The sequence below is a fragment of the Monopterus albus genome, unplaced genomic scaffold (assembly GCF_001952655.1).
Source record: "Monopterus albus unplaced genomic scaffold, M_albus_1.0 scaffold3.1, whole genome shotgun sequence".
Taxonomy (NCBI): domain Eukaryota; kingdom Metazoa; phylum Chordata; class Actinopteri; order Synbranchiformes; family Synbranchidae; genus Monopterus; species Monopterus albus.
Window position 1 is genome coordinate 11623341 of NW_018127883.1, and position 23067 is coordinate 11646407.

At 40.3% G+C, this 23067-nt stretch overlaps 3 protein-coding genes across 5 annotated transcripts in view; 1 reads left to right on the forward strand and 2 right to left on the reverse strand.

Moving 5' to 3' along the window:
* Positions 1 to 677: 677 nt before the first annotated feature.
* Positions 678 to 11000, reverse strand: cdk13 (cyclin dependent kinase 13). The gene is made up of 14 exons (XM_020600839.1): positions 8904 to 11000; positions 7823 to 8389; positions 7571 to 7729; positions 7338 to 7477; positions 5838 to 6008; positions 5547 to 5736; positions 5360 to 5416; positions 5163 to 5264; positions 4971 to 5048; positions 4246 to 4362; positions 4020 to 4151; positions 3719 to 3915; positions 2521 to 3024; positions 678 to 2162 (listed from the first exon to the last, which is right to left on the reverse strand). Exons 1-14 carry the CDS (start codon positions 9998 to 10000, stop codon positions 1462 to 1464), a joined length of 4212 nt encoding a protein of 1403 aa, XP_020456495.1. The 5' UTR covers positions 10001 to 11000; the 3' UTR covers positions 678 to 1461.
* Positions 11001 to 12030: 1030 nt separating this feature from the next.
* On the reverse strand, positions 12031 to 18159 carry ralaa (v-ral simian leukemia viral oncogene homolog Aa (ras related)). Of its 3 annotated transcripts, none has more exons than XM_020602291.1 (5): positions 18001 to 18159; positions 16293 to 16535; positions 15989 to 16197; positions 15066 to 15240; positions 12031 to 14976 (listed from the first exon to the last, which is right to left on the reverse strand). In XM_020602291.1, the coding sequence occupies exons 2-5, from the start codon at positions 16404 to 16406 to the stop codon at positions 14854 to 14856; spliced, it is 621 nt and encodes a 206-aa protein (XP_020457947.1). In that variant the 5' UTR covers positions 16407 to 16535; positions 18001 to 18159; the 3' UTR covers positions 12031 to 14853. The 3 variants fall into 3 exon arrangements, with proteins under 3 accessions (XP_020457947.1, XP_020457937.1, XP_020457956.1); XM_020602281.1 differs by having other exon boundaries at positions 17983 to 18159; XM_020602300.1 differs by lacking the exon at positions 18001 to 18159 and adding an exon at positions 17601 to 17914.
* A 4021-nt stretch (positions 18160 to 22180) lies between these two features.
* The window catches only part of LOC109961278 (F-box/LRR-repeat protein 7), a 19356-nt gene continuing 18469 nt past the window's right edge, over positions 22181 to 23067 (forward strand). Inside the window, exon 1 of the mRNA XM_020601973.1 lies at positions 22181 to 22568. Coding sequence (XP_020457629.1) covers positions 22532 to 22568 — 37 coding nt within the window. The 5' untranslated portion in view covers positions 22181 to 22531. The remainder of the gene's footprint in view (positions 22569 to 23067) is intronic.

A 23067-nucleotide genomic window follows, 5' to 3' on the forward strand; every position in this document is an offset into this window, starting at 1 on the left:
GAAAAGCTGATTTTATTTAAGAGCAACTCCTTTTTTTGATAAATGTGAAAAAGGCAAAGGTCAACTATAATCTAGAAAATCTGATATCAAAATTGATGTTTTGTGATCTGAGAAACTGTTTTCCATACACTCCAAAGTCTGAGTTAAAGTGCTTGAACATTGAGCCTGGGTGCTGTCGACTATAAATCATTTTCTTTCTGACAGTCTCATGCTCTGCATTCATGGCCCTGTGTAAGTTGTCCTAAACCTCACTCGTTAGTCACAGATCCCTTGAGAGTGTCAGCGGTGCCAACCTGGTGATGTCTTTTGAAAAAAAAGTGTTTTCATGCTACAAATACAGCCAATGTCTATTTGTATTATAGAACCCGTCATCTTATAAATGATGTATATGCATCAAGTGTCACAATTTATCCCCAATGAAACAGATGCCAGCTAAGGTCAGTTAGTTTTGAATGAGACCGACAGCCAAGTACATTTGCCTACAGATGCAGCACTGAGTGTCAATCTGCATCACAGACACCATATTCATTTCTGGCAATAAGATTACACTGTAGGCCAAGTCAGTGTTGTGATGTTTGACATGACAGCACCACCTAGTGGTGCGATCTATGAAATCAACACACACAACAGAGAAAAAGACAAGATCAACAACCTGTCTAGTAACTAAAGAGACAATAAACTGTTGGCATTTCTTTAATAAACATTTGTCAAAGGAAGAGGACAAATTAATTTTAGTACAAAAAAAAAAAATTTTTTTTTCTTTCTGAATTTAGGTTACATGTGTGTTTTGTTCATGATTTTACATCTATTGGCAAAAAGGCATGTCGATATTCAAAGTAAAAACAGCCTCTCTCTATGAAGTCAAATCAAGTTTGCTGCAGTTGTCCAAGTGCTACCTGTGTCTCTGGAACTAACAGTCCTTTTCCTCAAATAGCTCCCTGTGCTGACGTCTAAGTCATTAGCCCGATTCAACTGAGCTGTCATCGTTTCAACATAATATGGCAATAAAAAGGACCCTACGTTACTGGTCCTATTCCTAACTGTGCAGATGCAGCACATCAGTCATTTAATTTCATTGCTAAAATAGTTTTTGCCTACTTCAGGTCAGTAGTGCAAAAATTAATACTAGTCTGCCCTGGAACAATTACAGAAAGGCTAAGGTAGAGATTTAAAATGTACCCTGCCTGATAATGTACACTCAAAAAATTCAGAGTTTAATTTAAGAGGGCAGAACAGATTACAAAAAATATGAAAATGGTATGAGCAAGAAAAGCTCCTCTTATGTTATTCAGCTGTCCTGCTGCAAAGTAAGCCACATTCCAGACTCAGGAGGAATGCAATGCCTTACACAGATTTAAGTGTGCATCTACAGATCCTCGTGGTCTTAGAGGCTTCAGGCTCACAAGAGTCTTCTAACCTTATATGCATTGTCACAAACTGCCATTTCACATTTCCAGTCTTTCAGAAAGGCATTCCTCGTCCTCTGATTGTTGCTGTTGAGTTCACGTGTGGGACAAAGCCAAGGGGTAGTGGTGGAGCCCCGACTTGAGAAGGGGAGCACCAAGGATGTCCTGGTGCTGGGATGGGTGGCGGAGGGGGTACACTGTCCTTTCTAGGCATGACATGGTTGTACAGGTGGATAGTGCTGGGGTTCGGCTGTCCCTCCATAGGTAAGGGGCTGTGATTGTACTCAAAACGGTGGTCCTTGTCCCCAGTGAACACCATGCTGCTGGGTCCAGAGACTCCTGTGCCTGAAGGGAAGGGGTCTGGGTGGGCCGGGGCCAGAACCCTTGCACTAGACGAGGAGCTCGAGGCCTGGCCAGATCCGCTAAACACTTCTCTCAAAGTGTGAGGTGGCAGGCCTCCACCTAACATGTGACCCATGTAGCTGTCCCCAAACCCTGCAGGAGTGTAGGGTGGAGGCAGTGAATGGCTGTACTCTCCGCCATATCCAGGTCCTTCTGCAGTAGGGAGAGGCGGGTAGTCCGGTTCTGGAGGTCCCCCTCCATCACCTCCACCTGCAGGAGCAACAGGGGGAGCATGGCCCATCTTGGGCTCAGGTGGAGGTTGCCGGTAATCCAGGTCGGCATGTGGAGGTGGCTCTAAAGGCTCTGGTGGTCTCTGGTCTGGGGGCAGGATAGAAACTCCACCCACTTCAGACACTGGAAAACAAAAATTACATTAAATTAGATATTCACCTTGTAACAAAATGTCATGTCTGTTCTATTCATTTTCTTGATCTGTTTCCTGCCTTATTCACAGACTATTTGCTGTGCTGTTATAGCATGAATTTGCCTGCATTTTTCCAAGTTTTACCTTAATAAATTGTTTGGAAAAAGTGGATTTATAGTTTCACACCAATTATAATTGGCAGACCTTGAGCCTTCTGCTAATGCACTTCACTGTTGGCCAGTTTTCCAGGAAAACATTTTTGGCCTTTTTCATAATTTTTCAGGATTCCAAGCAGAAAGATGTTCAGTCTATGCTCATTTGTCTCACTGAATATATTTAAAGAGCTACCTGGAGAGACAGGGCTGGGCTCTGGAGGTTGTTTGACCTCTGGAGGTACAAGTGGTCCCCCTGGTGCTGTTCCTGCAGGGTTTGTCATCTCCGCTCCTTCTCCACCTTCGCTCAGTTCCTGCCTCTGAGCCTGTTGAGCCTGAAAGAGTTGCGCTAGCAGCATCGTCATGGCTGTCTGTGTAGCAGCTGCAGCCTCTCCTTCTGGAATACCTGACGGTGCCGACATAGGGGGTGAAGGAGGCTTGGGCATTGGAGGTGTACGGGGCAGTCCTGCAGGAACAGCAGGCTGAGGAGGCTTGGCAGGTGTAGGTTGAGGAGGAGGAGGCTCAGCTGAGTCTGTGGGAGCTAGGGCTTTAGATAGTTGCTGTAATGTCTCCTGGTTGACCTTTGTGCTCATGGACTGGACAAACTGGGTCATGTTGACAGCACTCTTGGGCTGGCCAAAGAAGTTCAGGAGGATCGCCAGCTGCTCCTGCGTCAACTGGGAGTTTGGACCCTTTGGGTCTGTAAGGAGACAGAAAATTAACCCGAGCATAGAGGCTGTTTCCACAATCTATGAGACATATCTGGGATATTCATTTACTACCTTTTCCTGAAACTTCTGGCCATATCTGAGATTTGACTGAAAGCTCAGAAATGTTTAATCATAAAAAATGTGCTGTACATCACAAATGACTTGTAATATTTTAGAGACCTGACAATTACAATGACACACAATATCACTGTATAAGTCGACTGACTATAAGTCGACGGGAGCATGTCAGTCATCACAAAGTTAAACGGGTGTGAACTTAAAGTTCAATAGTATTGTAGAAAGGAGCTGACTAAATGAGCTTGGCACAGTTTGTTGTGTATACACACACCTTCTAAAGAGCTGTGACCTTCAGAAGGAATGGAAGAAACAGCTTAACTGAGTGGTTAGTGAAGTGAATGAGTTACATTGTGGAACCATCAAACACTGAAATAGGTCCAACATGATAAAGTCCAACAAAACGCGCATGTTTAAACACATATTTCTAAGATGTGGATAGATGGAGTTACCTGATCATTATGTACACCAGTTGTGCTTGTTTTGAATTCATTAAAATTATACTCAAATGCTCGCATACTTCATTTGTATTTCACACAGTTATGAGCAACTCAAAAGTTCCTTATTTTTGAGTAATAAGACAGTACAACTACAAACAGTCAAACTTACCGAGCAGCACAGAAGCAGCTGCGTTCTGGGCTTTGATACCTCCAGCAGCTGGGAAGCCCTGAGGAGTGTTACTGCGGCTGTCATCAAGGCCAAGCTCTTTACGGGGAACCTTAGGGGCTGTAAGTTCTTCTGGCATCTGCTTCTGTCGCCGTCGTTTCTTACTCCACAACTCATGACAGTCCTGCCACAGTGGAAGACTGGAGGGACAGAAATTAACATGGTGAGTAAAGATTAAGGATAGAGTAACACTGGATCAACACAGTAGGACCAACATGCTGATGTAGCATAAACCAAGACATACTCTGGTGGGGGCATCTTGTCTGGGTCCACATCCTTGAGGAACTCACTGCCCAGTGCCTGTTCAGCTGTGCAGCGTTTGCTGGGGTCCAGATTTAACATGTGGTCAAACAGATCCAGGGCAGACTGAGGGATGCTGAGCAACAACAGAAGTACAAGGTCACAGTAAAATACAGGTCAGAAGGTCCAATCCGTAAATGTATTATAATAAAACGGGAATGCTGACTCACAAAGCAAACTCCTCTCGTAACCGTCTTCGGTATTGTTTCTTTGGTTTCATGGTGTTGAAAAAGGGAAGCTTTATTACATCTGGCCAGACAGCAGGACAGGGGCTACCACATATCCGGCTAAAAGACAGAAATCCATTTATTAAACAGAATGCAGCAATCTATGGACATAATGGGCTATAGTGACTTCCCACCTAACCCATATAGACTTCTGACAACTCCCAAAGAACTGGCCTGGTCCTTGCTACTTAAGCATGAAACACATCTGCCTTCAATAGAGCTCATTTTCTCTCCTCCTTCACTACTATTGTTTTACCTTGCAAAGTGAGGAAGTAAATGAGGGAACAACAAGTAAAATGGTACAACTGTGTTTCTTCTGTTTTATTGCTGACAGCTAAAATGGACTGTACAAAATGTCTGGGTTTCCCACAGTTGAGGCTGCCCACACTTAATTAAATCACACCCTTCACCTTTCTTCTGACAAGGGCAGTCATGAGAAAACAAGTGAGGTTAATCAAAACACTTCTTGTGGCTGTGTGGCATATTGGCTGACTATCAGTAAGAAAATGAGTACAGCTTTTGCTTTACAATAATATAACTGAAACCAATTCTCAATGTACATCTCTAGTTGTAGTGGTTGCACTACTACATTGGAAAGAAGTCTAGAGTTCAAAACTAAATCTAAAATTAAGACATTAGCCGTTTCACCTGATTCCGCCCACACTTACCTTATAAGCTCTAACTGGGCAAGCTCCTGATTAGCTTGAAAGATAGGTTTCTTTGTGAACAGTTCTCCAAGAATGCATCTATGATAGACCAAAGAGGATGCAACTCATGATTACGAGGATAAAACTGTGACAGTCCTGACAGATAACCAAGTTATACAGGTCAACATACGTTTACATCAGTCCTGCTCTTACCCGCAGCTCCACACATCAATAGCTGGTGTGTACCTCTCTTCTCCCAGGAGCAACTCTGGGGGACGGTACCATAGTGTGATCACTTTATTGGTGTATGGTCGACTGGAAATGGAAACAAGGGTGAAAATAATTGTGATGACTGATTTTTCACAACAAAACTTAGCTCAAAGATGTGGTGTGTATCTACCAAAGCTCACCTCTCTTCAGAATTATACAACCGAGCAAGACCAAAGTCTGCAAGCTTTATTTGTCCTCTGATTAGGGGTAAAAAAAAAAAAAAAAAACAACACTCGTTACATTTAGCCATAAACCATGCTCGACGATATAATTAAACATCACAAGAACATTCATACAGGTTGAGTGCAGCTATCCCCGGCAACTCACTTGTTGTTGAGGAGGATGTTGGAACACTTGATGTCTCTGTGCAGAAAGTTCTTCTTATGGCAGTAATCAAGGCCCTCCAGTAACTGCCGCATAAAAGACTTGATGTGGCTCTCATTGAAATGAACCAAGCCAGACTCGAGCAAACCCATCAGGTCATGGTCCATGTATTCAAATACAAGATAAAAAGCACCTGAAGTTGAAGAACAAAAATTTCAAAAGACATCACAAGATCAAGTATCAAACAAATCTATGTTGTGTGGCAGGATCACAGGGCCACAAAGCATGTTGCACCTTTATCATTCTTGAAATCCAGAGCGTCCTCCTTGTCTGTGACAATCTCCTTCATGTTGATGATGCTCTTGTGGTTGAGCTGTCGCAAAATTTTAATCTCTCTGATGGCTGTAATTGGGAAGCCTTCCTTTTCATTGTCCAGTCGAACCTTCTTCAAAGCCACCATTTCAGCTATGATACACAGGAAACAACAGCATGTCAAGACTAGATCAAGAGCAGGTCTCACCCAAAACAAATTCCTAGATGTGCCAGCCTAGGTGTAACAATCCATCAGTCTGGATCAATGCATACATCAAATAACCAGTGTCATAAATGCAAAGCGTAAACAACAGCTACTACTCTGGCTGGGAATTCACACTAAAAACATAAGTGCAAGTGAACCTCATTCAGTTAACACCACCTCTGACCTCCATTCAATATCTGTCGTCAGAACAGCGGTCAGCAGGTCATAGACTGGAGAAACGGACTTCACCAGAATGACTGGTAGCAGACGTACCAGACAAGAATAGTTTCCAAGTAGGCTCATTAGGGGGGGGACCATAAAGTTCACAGTGACACGAAGAGCCTGATCAATTTCAATAGATATCAGTAAAAGGTTTGGAACACAAAAATAACAGATCTGTGTTAGGATTACGCATTACTAATGCACCAGAGTGGAGAAAACAGAGTTACAGTGTTAAAAAAAAACATGGGTGTGAAACTAACAAGTGATAGAATTAAAAAATGTGTCTAAAAACTTTAGGGTTTTTTTTTTTTTTTTTAAACTTGCGAGCTGGAGCTGCCAAGAAAAATACACAAAGTAAACTCTCCCCTAGTTGTGGGTATGAATTTTAGTTTCAAAAGGGCACACACAACATGAATGAATGTGTAAAATTGCAAACAAAAATCTTACTTTCTTTATATGAAAATGTAAATATTTCCTGTCTCCCAAGTCAAAGTTCACGTTGAACTGGAAGGTTATCATAGGTTCTTATTTGCACTTACGCAGCACTTTATAATGCATACAGAAGTTCCATAAAAATTCAAATTATATATTGGTTGCATTAAAAATGTAACTGTGTCAAACAGACAATTTCATTTTGTATCAACCGCAGGCCTATGAATCTTATCAAAATTTCATTGTGGCATACCTTTTATGCACTGCCAAGCACAAGATCGCTGGCTAAGAAAATCAATTTAAGATGGTATCATGATGAAACTTATGATTTACACACCTATGACAGACTCCACTTGAAATTTAAACAAAACTTTACAAAATACACTGCTCAAAAAAATAAAGGGAACACAAGGAAAAATAAGACATTCAACTATGTAATGAACAAGGTATTTAATAAGAATATTTCATTCATTCAGATCAAGGATGTCTTGTGTTGTGTTCCCTTTATTTTTTGAGCAGTATATATTAAAGATGACTTCAAATCTAAAGCACTTTGGAAAGGGACTCATGTTTACAATTCTGATGAGCAGGTCCAAATGAACATGCATCTTCAAAACACTCACCGGTGTCTTTGTCTTTTGCTTTGTACACCTGACCGTAGGTACCTTCACCTGTGATTCCAATGATCTCAAACTTGTCCACACAGCGTTTGCCCCAGTCTATCTCAGCTTCTTTTATTTCCCCATATCTCGGACCACAAATTCTGGGAATTATAAGAAAAAATCCCCACAGTGAATATACAGCAAACAGCAGCAAAAAGGAAGATACAAAAAGAGGAAAATGCGCCATAACATACTTAGGTCTTCTGCGAATTGTTTGGGACTTTTTATCCACAGGTGGGCTGTGAGGGGAAGATGTACCACCAGCAAGTTCAGGAGGGAGAGGCAAGTCGGTTAGAAGTTGGCGTAGCTTTTTCTCTGACTTTTTCTTCCCTGAGAGTGAGCTATCCTTCAAGCTGATAGAAAAAGCAGGAGACAAAGCACAAGTGTCTACAACCAAATATAAAGAATGGCACACGAATAAAAATTCTAGGCCAGCACATCTATACCTTTCTCCTTTGTCCACATGATCAAGAATTGTCTGGGGCAGTGGTATGGATACCAGAGGAGAAATGAGTGAACCAGTGGCTCGTTCCTTGTCTTTTCCCTGTCCAGATGCTGGTGCTTTCCTCTTATCCCGATGTACAGCGTCATCTTTACCCTTTCCATCTCTCTCCTTATTGGGCTGGTGCTCTGTGGTCTTCTTTAATGACCTGTCAGACGGGGACTGAGGCTGACTCGACGTGGGAGTTCTGGGCCCTTTCTCTGGTTGTGGTGGAGAGGGAGGGCGACCCTTCCTGGATGTGTGATTGGACTTGGGACTGAGCTGGTGAACTGATGAGGAACCCTTGGTTGGAGTAGATGTGTTGCTGGAGTTCTTGGCCTTGGCAGCTGCTTCTGCAGCTTTAGCCTTTTTCTGCTTACTGAGCTCAGCAGCAAGACTTGTCTTGAAGGTGAGCGTGCTTGGTGAGAGGCTAGAGGGGCGACTGCGGGATCGAGAGTGGCGGTGATGACTGTGCGAACGTGAATGCCTTGAAGATGAATATGGACTTCTGCTACGTGATCTAGCAGATCGTCTAGAAGGAAAATTAGGACACCTTTTTAGCTTGTGTTTCCACACCACAAACCTAGCGTAATGATTTTTACTTGCATGAAACAAATATAATCTAGTGGATAGTTTTTAGAATGTTGCGCCATGAACTGAGTCATACCAAGCAGATTTTTTTCAGCCAGTCTACTAATTGCACAATAAAGCAACCAAGCAAAGGCTTTTTGACAACGCACAAACATGCCAGCAAATGTTTTAATTTTATCCTTGTTTGCTGGAACACATATTTAAGACAGTGAAAATTGCAAAACACTGTTGTGGAGAAATAATACCTAGCTGGTCATAAATATAAAAAAAATCAATCAAATTTTGTGCTGAATTTGGCAGAGCTATGTGTAAAGAAATTTGTCATAAAAAGGCAACATTCCTAAACTATTCATCAACTTTGGAGCTGTGATGGATTATTTTAACAAATTAATTGAATACACCACACAATTGGAGTACAATCAACAAATACAACACACCTCACTATATGAACTCACCTGTTATCTGGACTTGGACTCAGGGACTTCTTGTATGGACTACGTGATCTCCTACGGTTTCCATAAGGACTTGAACCAAACTCTCCTTCATATGGACTGTGTCGGCCATAACTTGGTGACCTGCGCCAGTTCACTGGGCTCACAGGGGAGCGCTTCCTTTTGTTACTAGAATATGAACTGGGTGACTTGGGCATGCCATATGCCCCATATATATCTACATCCCGGCCGTAATATGTGGAACTGGGAGAGAGTCTTTTGCTCCCATAAGTTGGGCTTCTTCTAGATATTGGCTGAGTATAACCACCAGGTGACTGGTAGCTATATGAGAATGATGTCACATAGGGACTGTCTGCTTTAAAACCAGGACTTCTCCTGTATGTCCTCAGGTCTTCCCGGTCTTCTTTGTAAGATTGTGGAGCATCTCTGTATGCAGATGGTGGCTCTTTATCAGATCTTGATTTACTTCTATGACTTTTTGATTCCCTTTTATCTGCAGACTGCGATGACTGAGACAAAGATGTCCTTTTACCATTTCTGTCATCGCTCCTCGCAGTGTCTCTGTGATTTTTAGAGCTGCTCAGGCTACCTCCACTCTTCGCTTTTGAGGAGTCTCGCTCACGGCTCTGACGGTCTTTTTTCCTGCCTAGTTCCTTCTCCTGCTTGTTCCTCTCGGGTGGCCCTCTTGTTTGTTCATCCTTGCTGAAGCATATTGTGTCCCAGTCTCTTGGGTGATTTTTGTCTGGGGATGCTGGTCCGTTATAGTCACCAAAGTCAACATCGCTGAGTCGGTCCACTGACGGCCGGTCAGCATGGGGGTCAAGTTTGGGAGAGGGGCTACCAGAAAATCGCTCTGACTGGGAGCTCACATCATCATACTCAACCAATGTCTGAAGTCCAACCTCTTTTTCAAAAGTGCTTTTTCGATCACTGTCAGGGTGTTCTGTTGTACCGGAAGCCGATGACCGCCTCTTCTCACGGTGTCCCTCACGCTGAGCAGCACCGCTCCCTGGTTTACTACGCCTGTCCTGCCTGTTAGCATTTCTCTGTGCAGAGGGGCTCCGTCCCCGCCCGTCGCGAAGCACCTCTGAATTAGGCATTTATCTACGAAAAACACTATTGCCACGTTGAAATTTACTTTTAAACTATGCACTTTAGCTAAATTATGTCCCCTGTTGTGCCGTGAAATAAAACATTGGGCTAGCTGTGTAACGTGCTAGTAAGCTAACGTTACAGTTAATTCACAACTGGACAGCCAGCTAGCTAACTAGTTAAATCACAAGCTTAGGGTTAGCATTGCAAAGCTACCTCAATTGAGGTTCCACATAAAGCAAGTTAGCATAGAACGGAAATTTATGAAACAACGTGCCACATAATACCCATAATATGGTGCTTAGCTAGTTACAGAGCCAGTCAATACTCAACCATTGTACTCCTGGATGGATATCTTCCAGACCTGCTAGTTCATGCTAATCGGTTAAGCCAGCTAGCTCCCACTAGCTGTATCCAACTAGACAGCCGCATTCCATTTCATGGTCAAAGCACAGGCCGCTACAAATATAAAATCCAGTTGAGACGTTACAGTTCGTGGAAGCACGGACATCCATTCGCCTGATAATGTTAATTTGAAAGTTAAAAATTCCGTCTCTTTTTCAAAAACTTCTCGCCTTCCATCACACTCCAATGTGCAACAAGGAAGTGAATAGCACGCGAGTTGGCCGGATAGCCTCGGCTAGCTGGTTAGCCGCTAACAATTTATCCAGCTAGCTTTCTTTTCTCCTTGCGTGGAGTTCAAGGCAACTCAGTCAAGATGCACTTAAACAATGCCATTGACACACAGTTCTACTTCAACGTGTCCAGCGTTGTTCCCTCTGACAGCCGCACTGCCCTGCAGTAACACACGCATTTCCAGGTAAAATGGCTCAGGAATCCCTTGAATTTATTTGAAAATATTGTACAAAGTTAGCAACGTAGCTAACAGCACAGCTCTGCTGGACCCAGACGGCGCTGAAACTACAGGCCTTGTGCGTCGGTGTGAACCAATGATCGCCGTGTGCGTAATCGACATGCATAATCTACATGGATGGTGCGTCACCACAAAGGGAAACCCCTACCTTCAGATTCTAACACCACTCATAACAGTTTATTGAAGATATAGCCTAATTAGAATAAAACTTGTTCATTGCCACGTATTCTGTGAACTCACTAAGCCTAGTAAAACACATTTAAAAATCTTACATAACATATTCAAAGTTTTAGTTTCAGGCTTTGCTGGTGTACAGTACATGTACCATTTGTAGAAAAGACCTGAACTTGACCACATTTTGGTCACATTTTAGTTGTTACTTCCAACATTGTAACCACAGCTTTAAACTTTCTCTTGAAGAGGTTTGTTATTGTACATGTGTTTCTTCAGAAATGTCTTTAAAGAATGATTACTTTTCCTTTGTTAATTTACAGATTTTATAAAGTCTAAAAACTAAAACACAGTACAGCCTATGCACAGTTAACTATTTTTGAAAACAGAGTTCAGTCTGCCTTTATTGTATGTTAATGTAGTTATTTATTTTTAGTGCCATTGTCCTTGTCCTATTTTCAGAAATATGGGCTGCACCAAGCTGTCTTTATGTGCACAAATATTATAGCTTAACACAAGGGCAATTTAACTATGTCAAATTTTGTTTTAAATTGTAAAAAAGAAAGCAACCAACAAATATGGCTGATTTGTGGTGGGTTTTGAGATTATTAACAGATACTGGAAACTGAAAACATGAAATCCCCAGCTTTTCATGAAACGCGTCCCCAGCAATCAGGAAGTTACATGGCTGACATCATCAAGATGTTCTTAAAAAAGAAAGAACACAATCTGGTGGAAATACCACTAGTGCAGCCTAGAGTGCCATGATGTTCTGACAACGCTGTTCCATTTTGAAAGATTGGGGACCTATAAGGTGAGTGGCAACTCAGCATCTCATGGACATACGAGCAGCAAAACGCGCAAAGTCCTCTGAGTAACTTTCCTTTGTAAGATCTGTCAGCCTGCTCACCACAAAGACTCAAGTCAAAGACAAAGACAAAGCTTCACAAAAATGAATACTTGACTACAGTTGGAAAAGGTTATTAGTAATATCCACTTTATTTGCCATTTCCAAATAACACACAAAATTAAGTGAAATGTAAGCTTCACGTCTTGCATTCACAAACAGATAAGCTACATTAGTGGTTATGTTCAAAATAAGTCAACATAAAGGAAACATTAAACTGATGGCATACATACAACCATCCAATCATATATACACATACACACACATATATATATATATGTGTACACATATAATTCCAAGGGTATTTATATAAAAGGCAACAAAACCACTTTTTGAATACCCAGTAGGATGGCTTGCACAACCATGTGTTTTCATATTCTGCTGAAAATATTCAGGCCATCAAATCCATTAAACTATGTATAAAGAGAGATGAAAAAGTAGAATTATGATAATGTTTCTTGAACATGAATGACAGTGTTAAGCCAATGTTAGAAGCAAAGCAAACACCAGTGGTCACTTTAAGAGTAGTAGCTTCTGCAGTCCTCAACAATGAAGAGGAAGGTACGCCACAACTGACTGATTCTTAAACTGTCAGTTTCTGTGCCTGTCACTTTCACTTTGAAGGGTGTTCAGTCGTGGAATGGTGTGTTGGAGGTTAGCCCTTAGAACATATTAAACTTATCTACTTTCCGAATATCATGGGTTCCTATTACTCTGGGTTTTTAGGTTCCCTCACAACCTGTCACATTTCCAGGTTCAGTCGCTTATTTCAGCAAATAAAAAATACACGGCGATGCGCCACTGTATTTTTGTACAATTAACAAACTGAAATATATGACAAACAAAGCCTGCAGTCAAAGCCAGAAATTCTTTTGTGCTCATGCTAAATCAGAGAATCAGTGAGACATAATGCTTCTTTTGAATGATTTTTCAGGCTATGGTCATACCTCTAAACAGCATTCAACCTCAAGTGCTTCACATTTCAAATTCGGCTCCTCTTTGCAATTACAACATCAGCATAGACTGCAGTGTCCTACTCATTAAGGAAATCCTGTAATGTAAATGGTGAACTACTGCTGCTGGCAATGAAAGCTTAAATCATTTTTAACAACTCAGAGATGGCTGACTATAAAAATTACTAAAATGAAATAAGTTATTTAAAATAAGATACAAGTGTTGTGGTATGCAAAAAGAGTGGCTCAATCATAAAGGGAAATTAGGAGAATGGATGGGCAGATTTCACAATGTGTTTTAGTTTATGTAATTCAGATGTTAATCATTCTCATTTAGCCAATTCTATTCTGCTTTAATCTTCACTTGCATGTAAAAATGTTCAGCTATTTCATTAAGACATTAATACAGCGTGGTTACACTGGGTAGATTGGCTTGCACAGAATGTGACAAAGGTAAAACAAAGGAGAATATTAAACGCCCTTTACACTCTGTACATCATTGGCAGCCTAAGATTACAGGCTGAGCAACAGGATGAGCATGGAGGGGTTATTCACATTCACAATGGACAGAGGCAACAGTGATGCACTGTACACGAAAAGCCCTCGTAACCTTGAATTTCTTTCCCAGGCCATTCAGAATTAGAACTTGCTCAGACATCCTTTCAACCTTTCATCTCCGTGGATTTTACAAAAACAGATTTAATGCAAACACTGCAGTGTTTACTGTTTATGGGGAAAGTTGCCAGATATCATTCACTTCAATTAATAAGTGGGCACTTGTTTGTACTAGCTAGCATTTTTCTTTGGTAACAGAGAGCAACATTTTTTTGGAAATGTACCACATTACTTCTATCAAACCTATATTAAATTTTTGACATTTTATGCCACAAAACAAAATGTCAGTTAATTTATTCCCACTTTAGTCCCACTATACATTTAAAGAGAGGGGAATGAAAAGTTTGAACCAGGAACAGTAAAACTGGCAAAAGCATTCTTTACATGTCTGAAGAAATCAATTTTAATCAAGATGAAAAGGATGTAGTGTTATGGAATCACCTTTTATCAGAGCACCAGGGATTCCGTCATCTCAAGGAAAAAAAAAACCATAATAAAAGTCATTAGTGTGAGGTAAAACTTCTGAAATGTTAGTATTGAAAAAAGTTCAAGTGTTGTAAAATCCCTCACAGGTTTATGGGTAAAGATCAATGTTTGTGCATTTGACAAGACTCTGAATGACTGGCAGGAGAAATAAAATAAAAAGTGCACTTATTGTACACTGGTTGATATGATACAGGAGAAGAACTGAAAAAACTGACTTCACAGATAAATACAAGTGCCCATAAAACATAACAGATTGTAAAACTGAAATGTAAAACAAGTGGAAATGGCATCAAATTTAGGCTCTGGGTTAGGCAACACAATGATCTTTCAATCTAAATGCTTCAGAGATTCACCAGTGCAATGTGGCACTAGATGCCTTCTGGGTTACTAAGTCTGTTAACTTATACTTTCTACCAAAGACTATTGAATAATTATAATATTTAGGACTTTCCAGTTTTGAGCTCCAGTTAATTTTTTCCCTTTCAAATGTTGGCTCTGACACTTTCATTTTATCTTTTCCCTTGAACCGAATACAATTCTACACATCAAACTTTACAATGAAAACCTTCGGAGCATTTCAGGCTTAGCCTTTTGTCAAGCTTAGGCCTCAATTAAAACACCACCCATTTATTACACTCTATAATGTGGTCAGAGTAAGAGAGTGAATACATAAATTATTTGGGGTGTCAGCACAACAAAGGTTAGAGCTATAAATGGTGTATGGGGTGCCACCTTACTACTCCCTGCCACACTGTCAGCTAGGAACAGAAAGCCATGGTCAGGTAAGGGCACAAAGTAAATGCAAAAGTCTGAGAAATGTATATGTACATAAGCAGCCACCCTGTTCTTTTACCACTATAAAATACAGCATCTCTCTCTAATTCTTCTGGCCAAACTTTTACTCTTTTTCTTCCCATTCTTCTCTTTGCTGTCCTCCATTTTTCTTGCCCGAATCTCTCTCATCAGGTCAAAGAACACCTATTTAGAAAATAAAGGTCCTGTTATGACCATTTATAAGTAAAGTTTATTTAGCCAGGTTAATGCTTCTCTTTAGCTATTAGACTAACCTTGTCAACATTGGCACGGGTTTTGGCAGAAGTCTCCACATAGCACACGCCCCACTGCTCAGCACGCGCCTTCGCCTCGTCTGCATTTACCTGCCGACGGTCATCCAAGTCTGACTTGTTACCAACCAGAAGGAAGGGCACATTCTCATCCTCCTTCACTCGCAGAATCTGCTCTCTGCAAAACAGGAAATATCACTCAGCAAACAGACTACTGATTTATAATGCATGTCCATCACATACTATTTTATGTAGATCAGGTCAAAAGGTACCCCTCTTTTAGAAGGGAGCCATGGCCAACAAGTATCACTAGTTCCAGACAAAGCTAACACATACAACACTAAAACAGTGGATGAAATATACAAAAGCTAAGAACAAAGGTGGTTATAAAATAGTATCAGGACCAAGAATTAGAAGAGCTAAGAACGGGGAAAAAAAACACCTGAAAAGGAATTCAACAATGAGTTTACAATAGTTTCAAATTCTGTCAATGATATCACGTTCCCCAAATAATTTCCCTCTGTAACCTCTTCAAAGTGGCTGGAGCAGAAAATATGAAAGCTTTCTTTCCCATCTCTTTCCAAACACTGGGGACAGACAGCAGGTAAGTATCTTGTGATCTTAGATTAAGACTGGAAAATGAGTTCCTTGAAATAAGTTTTAAAAGGTATGGGGGCAGTTAAATTACATAACTAAAAGTATACTAATGACTGAAACAGTGAACAGAAAGAGATGACCGGCCAACACTGGAGTACAGATCACATCATAATGCACTGTGACAGAGTCCAACCTGTCATCGAAGTCAAGAATTGACTTTTTAAAAGCCAAGCATTTTTAAAACACTTTTACATAAAAAAGAATCCATTAATAACCAGAATTCTATTGAATGGCAAAGGATTTTGTTAAACCACTGTGTGCTACTACACCTGAAGTCTACTGTTGCTGCAAAAGATTCCAGTTCTGTGATGGAAAATACACAGAGGAAACCCTCGCCACTGCGAAAGTAGTTATCCCGGATGGCTGCATAGTCCTCTTGTCCGGCTGTGTCGAGGATGTCAATCTGTACCTCCTCTCCATCCAGCACCACTTTCTTTCTATAACTGTCTGCTTTGGTTGGTTCATAGTCTTCAACAAACTAGAGGAGGAAAAAAAAGGCTCATTATTCCAACAAGACTTTAGCTTACAAACATTTTGAATTCAGACTTGATTGCTGTGATCTAGGTTTCTCACCTCATCATACATGAACTGGAGAGTGAGGGCTGATTTCCCCACTCCTCCGCTGCCCACCATGATCACTTTGTGAAGGGCTAGAGAGTTTTGCCCCTTTGGCTTAGCAGCTGCCATGGCTCTGTGTACCAAGAGATCTCAGCGTGAAAGCAAAAAAGTCCAAATGAAGTGAGAGGTGGAGGAAGGTATGGTGAAATGAAGTCCGTAAAAATCAGCCTGAGGATGAGCAGCAACAGAAGCTCAGTTCTTTGGGAGAAAGACAAATAAAAGAGAGAAGTAATCACCATAATCGCTGAGTCTCTAGATTCAATTTCTAGCAACCCCTGCATCTTATATCAATAAATCCAACCGCAATAAAAATCAAAACCATGAGAAACTGCCATTACAATACAGGTGTAGTGCAGACAATTGCTCTCTGTTCATAGTTAAGACTGCAGCAGATACAACAGAAGAGTAAATACTGGCACTAAATGATGCATTACAAATTGTGGACATATCACACATCACTTAATGCAACTATAGTGAATCCTGTTCTTATTTTATTCTTTGCAAGGACATAAAAGTCATTACAGGCAACAGTAACACACATGCCAACATTTGCCCACACAACAGGCAGAACATATCTGGATGATACAAACAAAAACCAATTTTAGTACTTTATTATTTAATTTTATATTCTGCATGAAGCTTTCAGTCAGAAAGTTTAATTTATGGTAAGTCTTAAATCAGATGCTCCCTTGTGAATGCAATTATATTTTGCAGCCTGATTTCAAGCGCAAATAAACATGTCTGGCAAACACAAATAAACATGTCAGGCAAACACAAATAAACATGTCAGGCAAGCACAAATAAACTTCCAGCCTGTGAGTAAATACAGCTTGTGACATCCTTTGAGAAAACCTTGTAAAATCGATGGCACACAAAGAAGCAAATGTAGCTCAACGTATTTGCATTGATGACATTGTTATTAACAGTGGCTTTTAGGTTCCTGAAGAATATTGTCACCATTTCTAAGTTATATGATCGAGACATCAGAAAAGTCTCGAGGAACGGATATATGAAATGAATGGCAACGGGCAGTATTAAGGTTATACTTATAACCTTAGCTTAGTTCTAAGTTAACGCCATGGTACCAGCTAAACAAATGTATTAGCAGATCATTAGTTTGCAAGTAAATAACACAGCCATGACAAGAACGTACTATTAGCTAGGAAAGTGACAGATAGTTAAGTTACACCATATTATTACAACAACAGATAACTTAAATCACACATAACAATATATCGTGCGAATAATGTTGTTATGACTTACTAGCTGGTTAGGTGGTGACACAACAACTGCAGGTAACTAGGCTAACGTTAGCTACTAGGTTGACTCCAGAGGGCGGTGTCGCTAACAAGCTAACTAACCTATCAAGAAGGTTAGCCTGATCGTCACCTGATCGTTAATTAACACCCGAGGGAGTTCCCGGTGAAGGTGTCCGCTCAGCTAATGTGTAAAAGACAAATCCCAGCAACAGATATTTGGTCGACGCTCTCAACCTCACAGCGTCTCCCTCACTAGCCACCCAGGGTGGCTACAGAGGCAAAAGGCTAGCAAGCGAAAACCAGAAGCTAATCACAACTAAACGATGCAACGTCAAAAAGACCAAGAAGATCAGCAACACAGCATTTGTGTAGACAACATCACCTACCAAATTAACAAATTTCACCTTGGCACAGCGTTCGACGAAGGCTGAATTATGGTGTCAAATTGAAAAGACTCGGCTAGCTACTTGTTAGCTCATGATTAGTTCCCTGGCTAACTCTGATAGCTGCTAGCAGCAGACTGATTGCACGTCATGTGGGCTTGGCTCCCTCTGACAACGCCCGCCCGCCTGGGAAAACCACACAACTCTCACTTTACCTTCAGTTTAAATGTAACATTACTTTCTCATTTATAAAAATGTTGCTGAAAACTCATAATAACTACACATGATGTAATAAAACTAATATTGTAAACATCTTCCAGTAATAATAATAATCTTCCAATAATAAAATTGACAATTTTATCACATTATTGAATGGTAATGACTGCAATGTAATATCTCTTTGCACAGTGGGATCCTTCTCACATGATATAGCATATTTTTATCATCTTGACTGTTTGGCTAAATTTAACTTCTCCCTTTTGGAGGAATATAAGGTCACCCCAAATCCCTGTTACCAAGGTTATTTGAAAGCAGGCCTCTTATTTGTTCTGGGCTACCTGGAGAAAAGTGATAATTGCACTTATTTTTAAACTAGTTACTGAATGGTTTCCATAATATTATGATGTGCTTCGACTCAGGAAGTGTTGTGGTACTGCACTGAGAGTGAGATCATCTTTCCAGAAACACACAAAGCTTTGTTTGATCAGCAGTCTGCTCATAAAGAGTTATCACATCTTTACTCGGATTCACCTCTGGCATATGTGTAGTAAGTCTTTGAAAACAAAACAAAGTTGCTTGACTTTTTTATTTTATTTTATTTTAAATTGGTTTTTTTATGGCCTTAGCTTATTTTGTAGTTTGTTTAACACTGTGCTGTTTGACAAGGCATTTACTGCTAGTTGCAGTACACAGATAAACCATGGACCATGTGGTCCATTTTTTGGAAGACAATGTGCAGATGTACTATATCACATTTAGGAGTCCAAAATTTCAAGGCTTCATGGTGTGTTTTACACTCAGCAAAAAGATTACAAAGTGCTTTAAAGTGTATTTGCTTTGCTATAATAACTTGTGTGCTGATGCACTGTGGGGAGAGTCTGGGTTAGTTTTCTTTAGATTTGTCATGAGTGGAGCAGGTAGATAATACTTTTGGATAATGCAAAGTGAAGTCTGGCAGTGGTCAGTCTCTGGAGTCAAGCAAGAACACTTAATTATTTGGTGATGTGTGGTCCAAAGGCAGCTGGGCTATTGTAGTTTGCTGCCAGCACTGATGCTAAAAAGTAAAAGTCCTGAGGGCAATGCACGGTGTGTTTGGACAGCCCCAGGTACAAAAAGATTGCAGCCTCCTTGGCTTACTCAGCCCAAAGTGTAAATCATAAGTGTCAACAAGTCCCTTGACCATGATGTGATGCAGTTTGTGTGTTGCATAATAGGATGGGTTGGGAGGACCAGGGGATGTTTATACAAGGATGACAGCCAAACAACTAGTCCATTGTTGTGTTTGTTTTCCTCCCCTCTGTCCCATAATAGGTTACACACTGAGATGATTCCAAACACTATGAGCCACTGGTTAGATCCCAGTAGAAGCCCCAGGAAGTGTGTAACAGCAAACAAGCAATATTCTGATTAAAAAAAGCATGTATTTTAGTACATGTATTTGCTATATGCTAAATAACAGCTGAGTTGAGGGGGTGCTGCTGCCTTGTGTTTGGGTGGGGGAGGCCCAGCACAAAGAATCCATGTTGTAAGTGTGGTTTCCAACAGTTCATTCACAATAATCCTTTTTCCTCTGCATGTTGTCTTCCTACACAATCATTACAGCTAAATATCATCACAAAGCCCAATGAGTGCCCTTTGTAAATGTTGAGGTAAGATAGATGGTAAACTTAAATTTTGACATTTCACTTAAGCCAGCAGCCCTGTTACCTCCTAAACTATAAAGAGGCCAATTAAACAAATACTTAAAGAGAAATTATTTTAGATCCACTTGCTCATTTGACCATTTACACAGGTTAAAGAAACTGGCAGCCATCTTCACCCAGTTCAATATCCCTAGAGACAAGTACACACTCCGAAAACATTTTTATTTCGCATAATTTGAACTTTAAAACCTAAAAACCTACTACAAAGTAGAGCTCAGTTGATTAGTCAGTTAATATTATTAGCATTTCTCAGCTGATAAAGTATGGACTAGAACAAAACAGCCACATTTTTGAGATAACTGTAAATATAATGTGATGTCAGTTATCAAGTCAAATGACAGCAGTATAAGTGTGTTATAAATGTACCACAGGGAACATAGCATATGTTAACATCCTGGCTTGTCCCGAAATTACTGATTTTTGGAATAATGTCAAGACCTAGCTTTGTGACCCTGCTTATCAATGTAACACTGAACCCTTTAGTCTGTGTCTTAGGTTTAGATGCAATGTGATGTCAGTTATCAAGTCAAATGACGGCAGTATAAGTGCGTTATAAATGTACCACAGGGAACATAACATATGTTGACATCCTGGCTTGTCCCGAAATTACTGATTTTTGGAATAATGTCAAGACCTAGCTTTGTGACCCTGCTTATCAATGTAACACTGAACCCTTTAGTCTGTGTCTTAGGTTTAGATGGTACAGCAAAAGAAGTTAAGTGTATTTTTAGGGTTGATATGTGGCAAGATTTTGTAAGCCTATTCTTAGGGAAGATGTGGACAGACACACTCCTTATGTGGACAGGCACACTTCTGAATATTTTTTCATGCAAAAAGCAAAAACCAACTGGGCAAATTCATGGATGTAAGAGAAACTGTCACAAGCAGTATCAGGAAGGATACACACCAAAGGACTTCCTCCAGTCAGGGGTGTCGGGTTGTTTGCCTTTAGGTGTTTGTTTTGTGTACTGTAAGCATTGAGACTATTATTATACTATTTTGTATTGTAATCTGTAGCCATCTTGTGATATTAACAAGTTGGGGTGTAGGAACAGATTTAAAGAGGAGGCGCACTTTGTTAGTGTACCAATGTTAATCCTCATAAATGTGATACGCTTAATATGAAATGCAAAAAAAAAAATATTTAAGAAGGGCGAAAATAGGACAATAAAGCATCGCCCATCACGTACTCTCCAGTTCTTCCTCTGTAATTTTTAACAGATGTGACCATAGCTCATATTCCCCTGCAGAGGGCGCCATTACCCAAACCAGTGATGAGAGGTTCACTGAGTGCAAACCACCACGGGGAGACAACAGATGAGCACTAGTATGTATGGTTTGTCTTTGTCATTTATAGTGGTAAACAGGTTGGCTTTTGTTTTTAATGTGTTGATTGAATAAAACAAGCTATTTCAATACATTACCTTGGAGAGGGGTACATGACAATCTCAAAAATCATGAGTGTGTGCACTGAAAAACTTTGTGTAATGGAAACTCAGTAAGACATTTCTTATTTCTCTGAGCACCCTGTACACAATTTTCCCGATACAGCACTAATCTGTATTCTATCAAGTACGTTTCCATCTCATGCAGAAAAGTAAAAATGTGCCTAAAACGCATCAAACAAAAGAATAAAAGTTACCTTTGATGAAGTGAAATTATTGGCGCAACATTAATAGGCGTATCTGGTCTGCATGCATGGAAATATCATTTTAATCCAGTGGTAACTACTGGCTGTCTGCATTTAGAAAGGAATTTAACATTTATCCAGAATATTAAGCCACTTGTCAACGGCAGACAACTGGTTTTGTCCAGTCTCTTTATATCTAGATCCAATATGACTGCTAATTATAGAAACATTCCGACATTTGTGGTCAAACTATCCTGTTCTTTCGGTAGATCTTTAAACTTAGAATGAGATTATGTGTCCTCACTTCTCATTGGTTAAGTATATTTCTAGTAATAGACACGTGATGACCTAACGCCTAAATATTAGTGATTTACAGCGGAAATGAGAGGAGATTGACACTGTATGTATTGTGCCACCCCAGAGCTAGAGAATATTATTGATTTGTTCATTTAAAAAAAAGATAAATATGAAACACCATTCTTTTCCGATATTGTATCGTAATATGATATAATATCACTGTTTCTGGGGCACAGTCTCGGCCTTAACTTTTTATCTTCTAATATTCACATCTCCTTCTCTGGTCTGCGGTCTCTTTAAATCTAAACCCAGTGGACGAGAGCTGCGCGTCCTCACCAAGTTGTCTGGCCTCTGTGATTGCCCGCACTCAGGCTGATAAACAGCTGCTTGCCGTCTACGGCACGTCACTAAGCTTTCCCCAAAGTTACCCCCTCGAATCGGGATTTTAGTGTACAGCTCTCTCGGTGTATCTGTGGATGTTCAGTTCTAGAAAGTCTGCACCGCTGGAAGTTCAAGTCTGGATTTGCCTAATGCTGAGGCGTCCTCTGCTCAACATCTGGATTAACTATTTGGAGTCAGAACTAGCGGCCGTGCACAAAAGCTTGCCTCTCTAGTCTGCTTTTATGGAAAAACTGTCGTTTTATTTGGATTTTAACTCCCTTTGATAACCTGCGTTTTGCGCATAGATTATGTATTCTTTAAAATGGGTGCGAACAATGGAAAACAGTATGGAAGCGAGGGTAAGTGTGATCAATTAGCATGTTTTATTTGAATTCCACTTTGGAGAACAAGATTTTTTAAAATCAAACCTTCGTAAAAATAGGCCATGGTGTGCCAGCTATTAGCGACAGTTTCGCTTGTTTGCCCAACTAAACTAGAGCAATGTGCAGTTACTGGGTAGCTTCCTTGAGGATATACCTATCTATACACCCTGTATAACCTCAACTTTCTTACAGTGAGGGTATTATCTGCTTGTATAGAGGTTTCTTTACACCCTCCTTCATTAAGTCAAGAATGTGTTGTGATGTAGCTACGACAATACTGTGGCTACTTTTGATTTTTAATTGCGTACTTTTTTCTTTTGAACATTTTTAAAGATGTGCAACGTTTACATATCAGATAGAGAGTGACATCTGGTGGCCATATTTTAAACACTTTAAAACAATTTCCAGCTCCAGGCTACTGTACAACACATAAAAAGTGCAAACAAAGTGCAAACTGCGTTAGTCCAGTCACTTC

Coding starts and splice junctions, on each gene's coding strand:
- ralaa (XM_020602291.1), bottom strand. CDS start 16,406: ATGGCAGCTGCTAAGCCAAAGGGGCAAAACTCTCTAGCCCTTCACAAA. Junction 16,198..16,292: donor TCCAGTTCATGTATGATGAG/GTGAGAAACCTA, acceptor TTCCTCCTCTAG/TTTGTTGAAGACTATGAACC. Junction 15,241..15,988: donor GCAGCAACAGTAGACTTCAG/GTGTAGTAGCAC, acceptor CCTGTTTTGCAG/AGAGCAGATTCTGCGAGTGA.
- cdk13 (XM_020600839.1), bottom strand. CDS start 10,000: ATGCCTAATTCAGAGGTGCTTCGCGACGGGCGGGGACGGAGCCCCTCT. Junction 6,009..7,337: donor AGCAAAAGACAAAGACACCG/GTGAGTGTTTTG, acceptor TGTGTATCATAG/CTGAAATGGTGGCTTTGAAG. Junction 3,025..3,718: donor AGCTGCTTCTGTGCTGCTCG/GTAAGTTTGACT, acceptor GTCTCCTTACAG/ACCCAAAGGGTCCAAACTCC.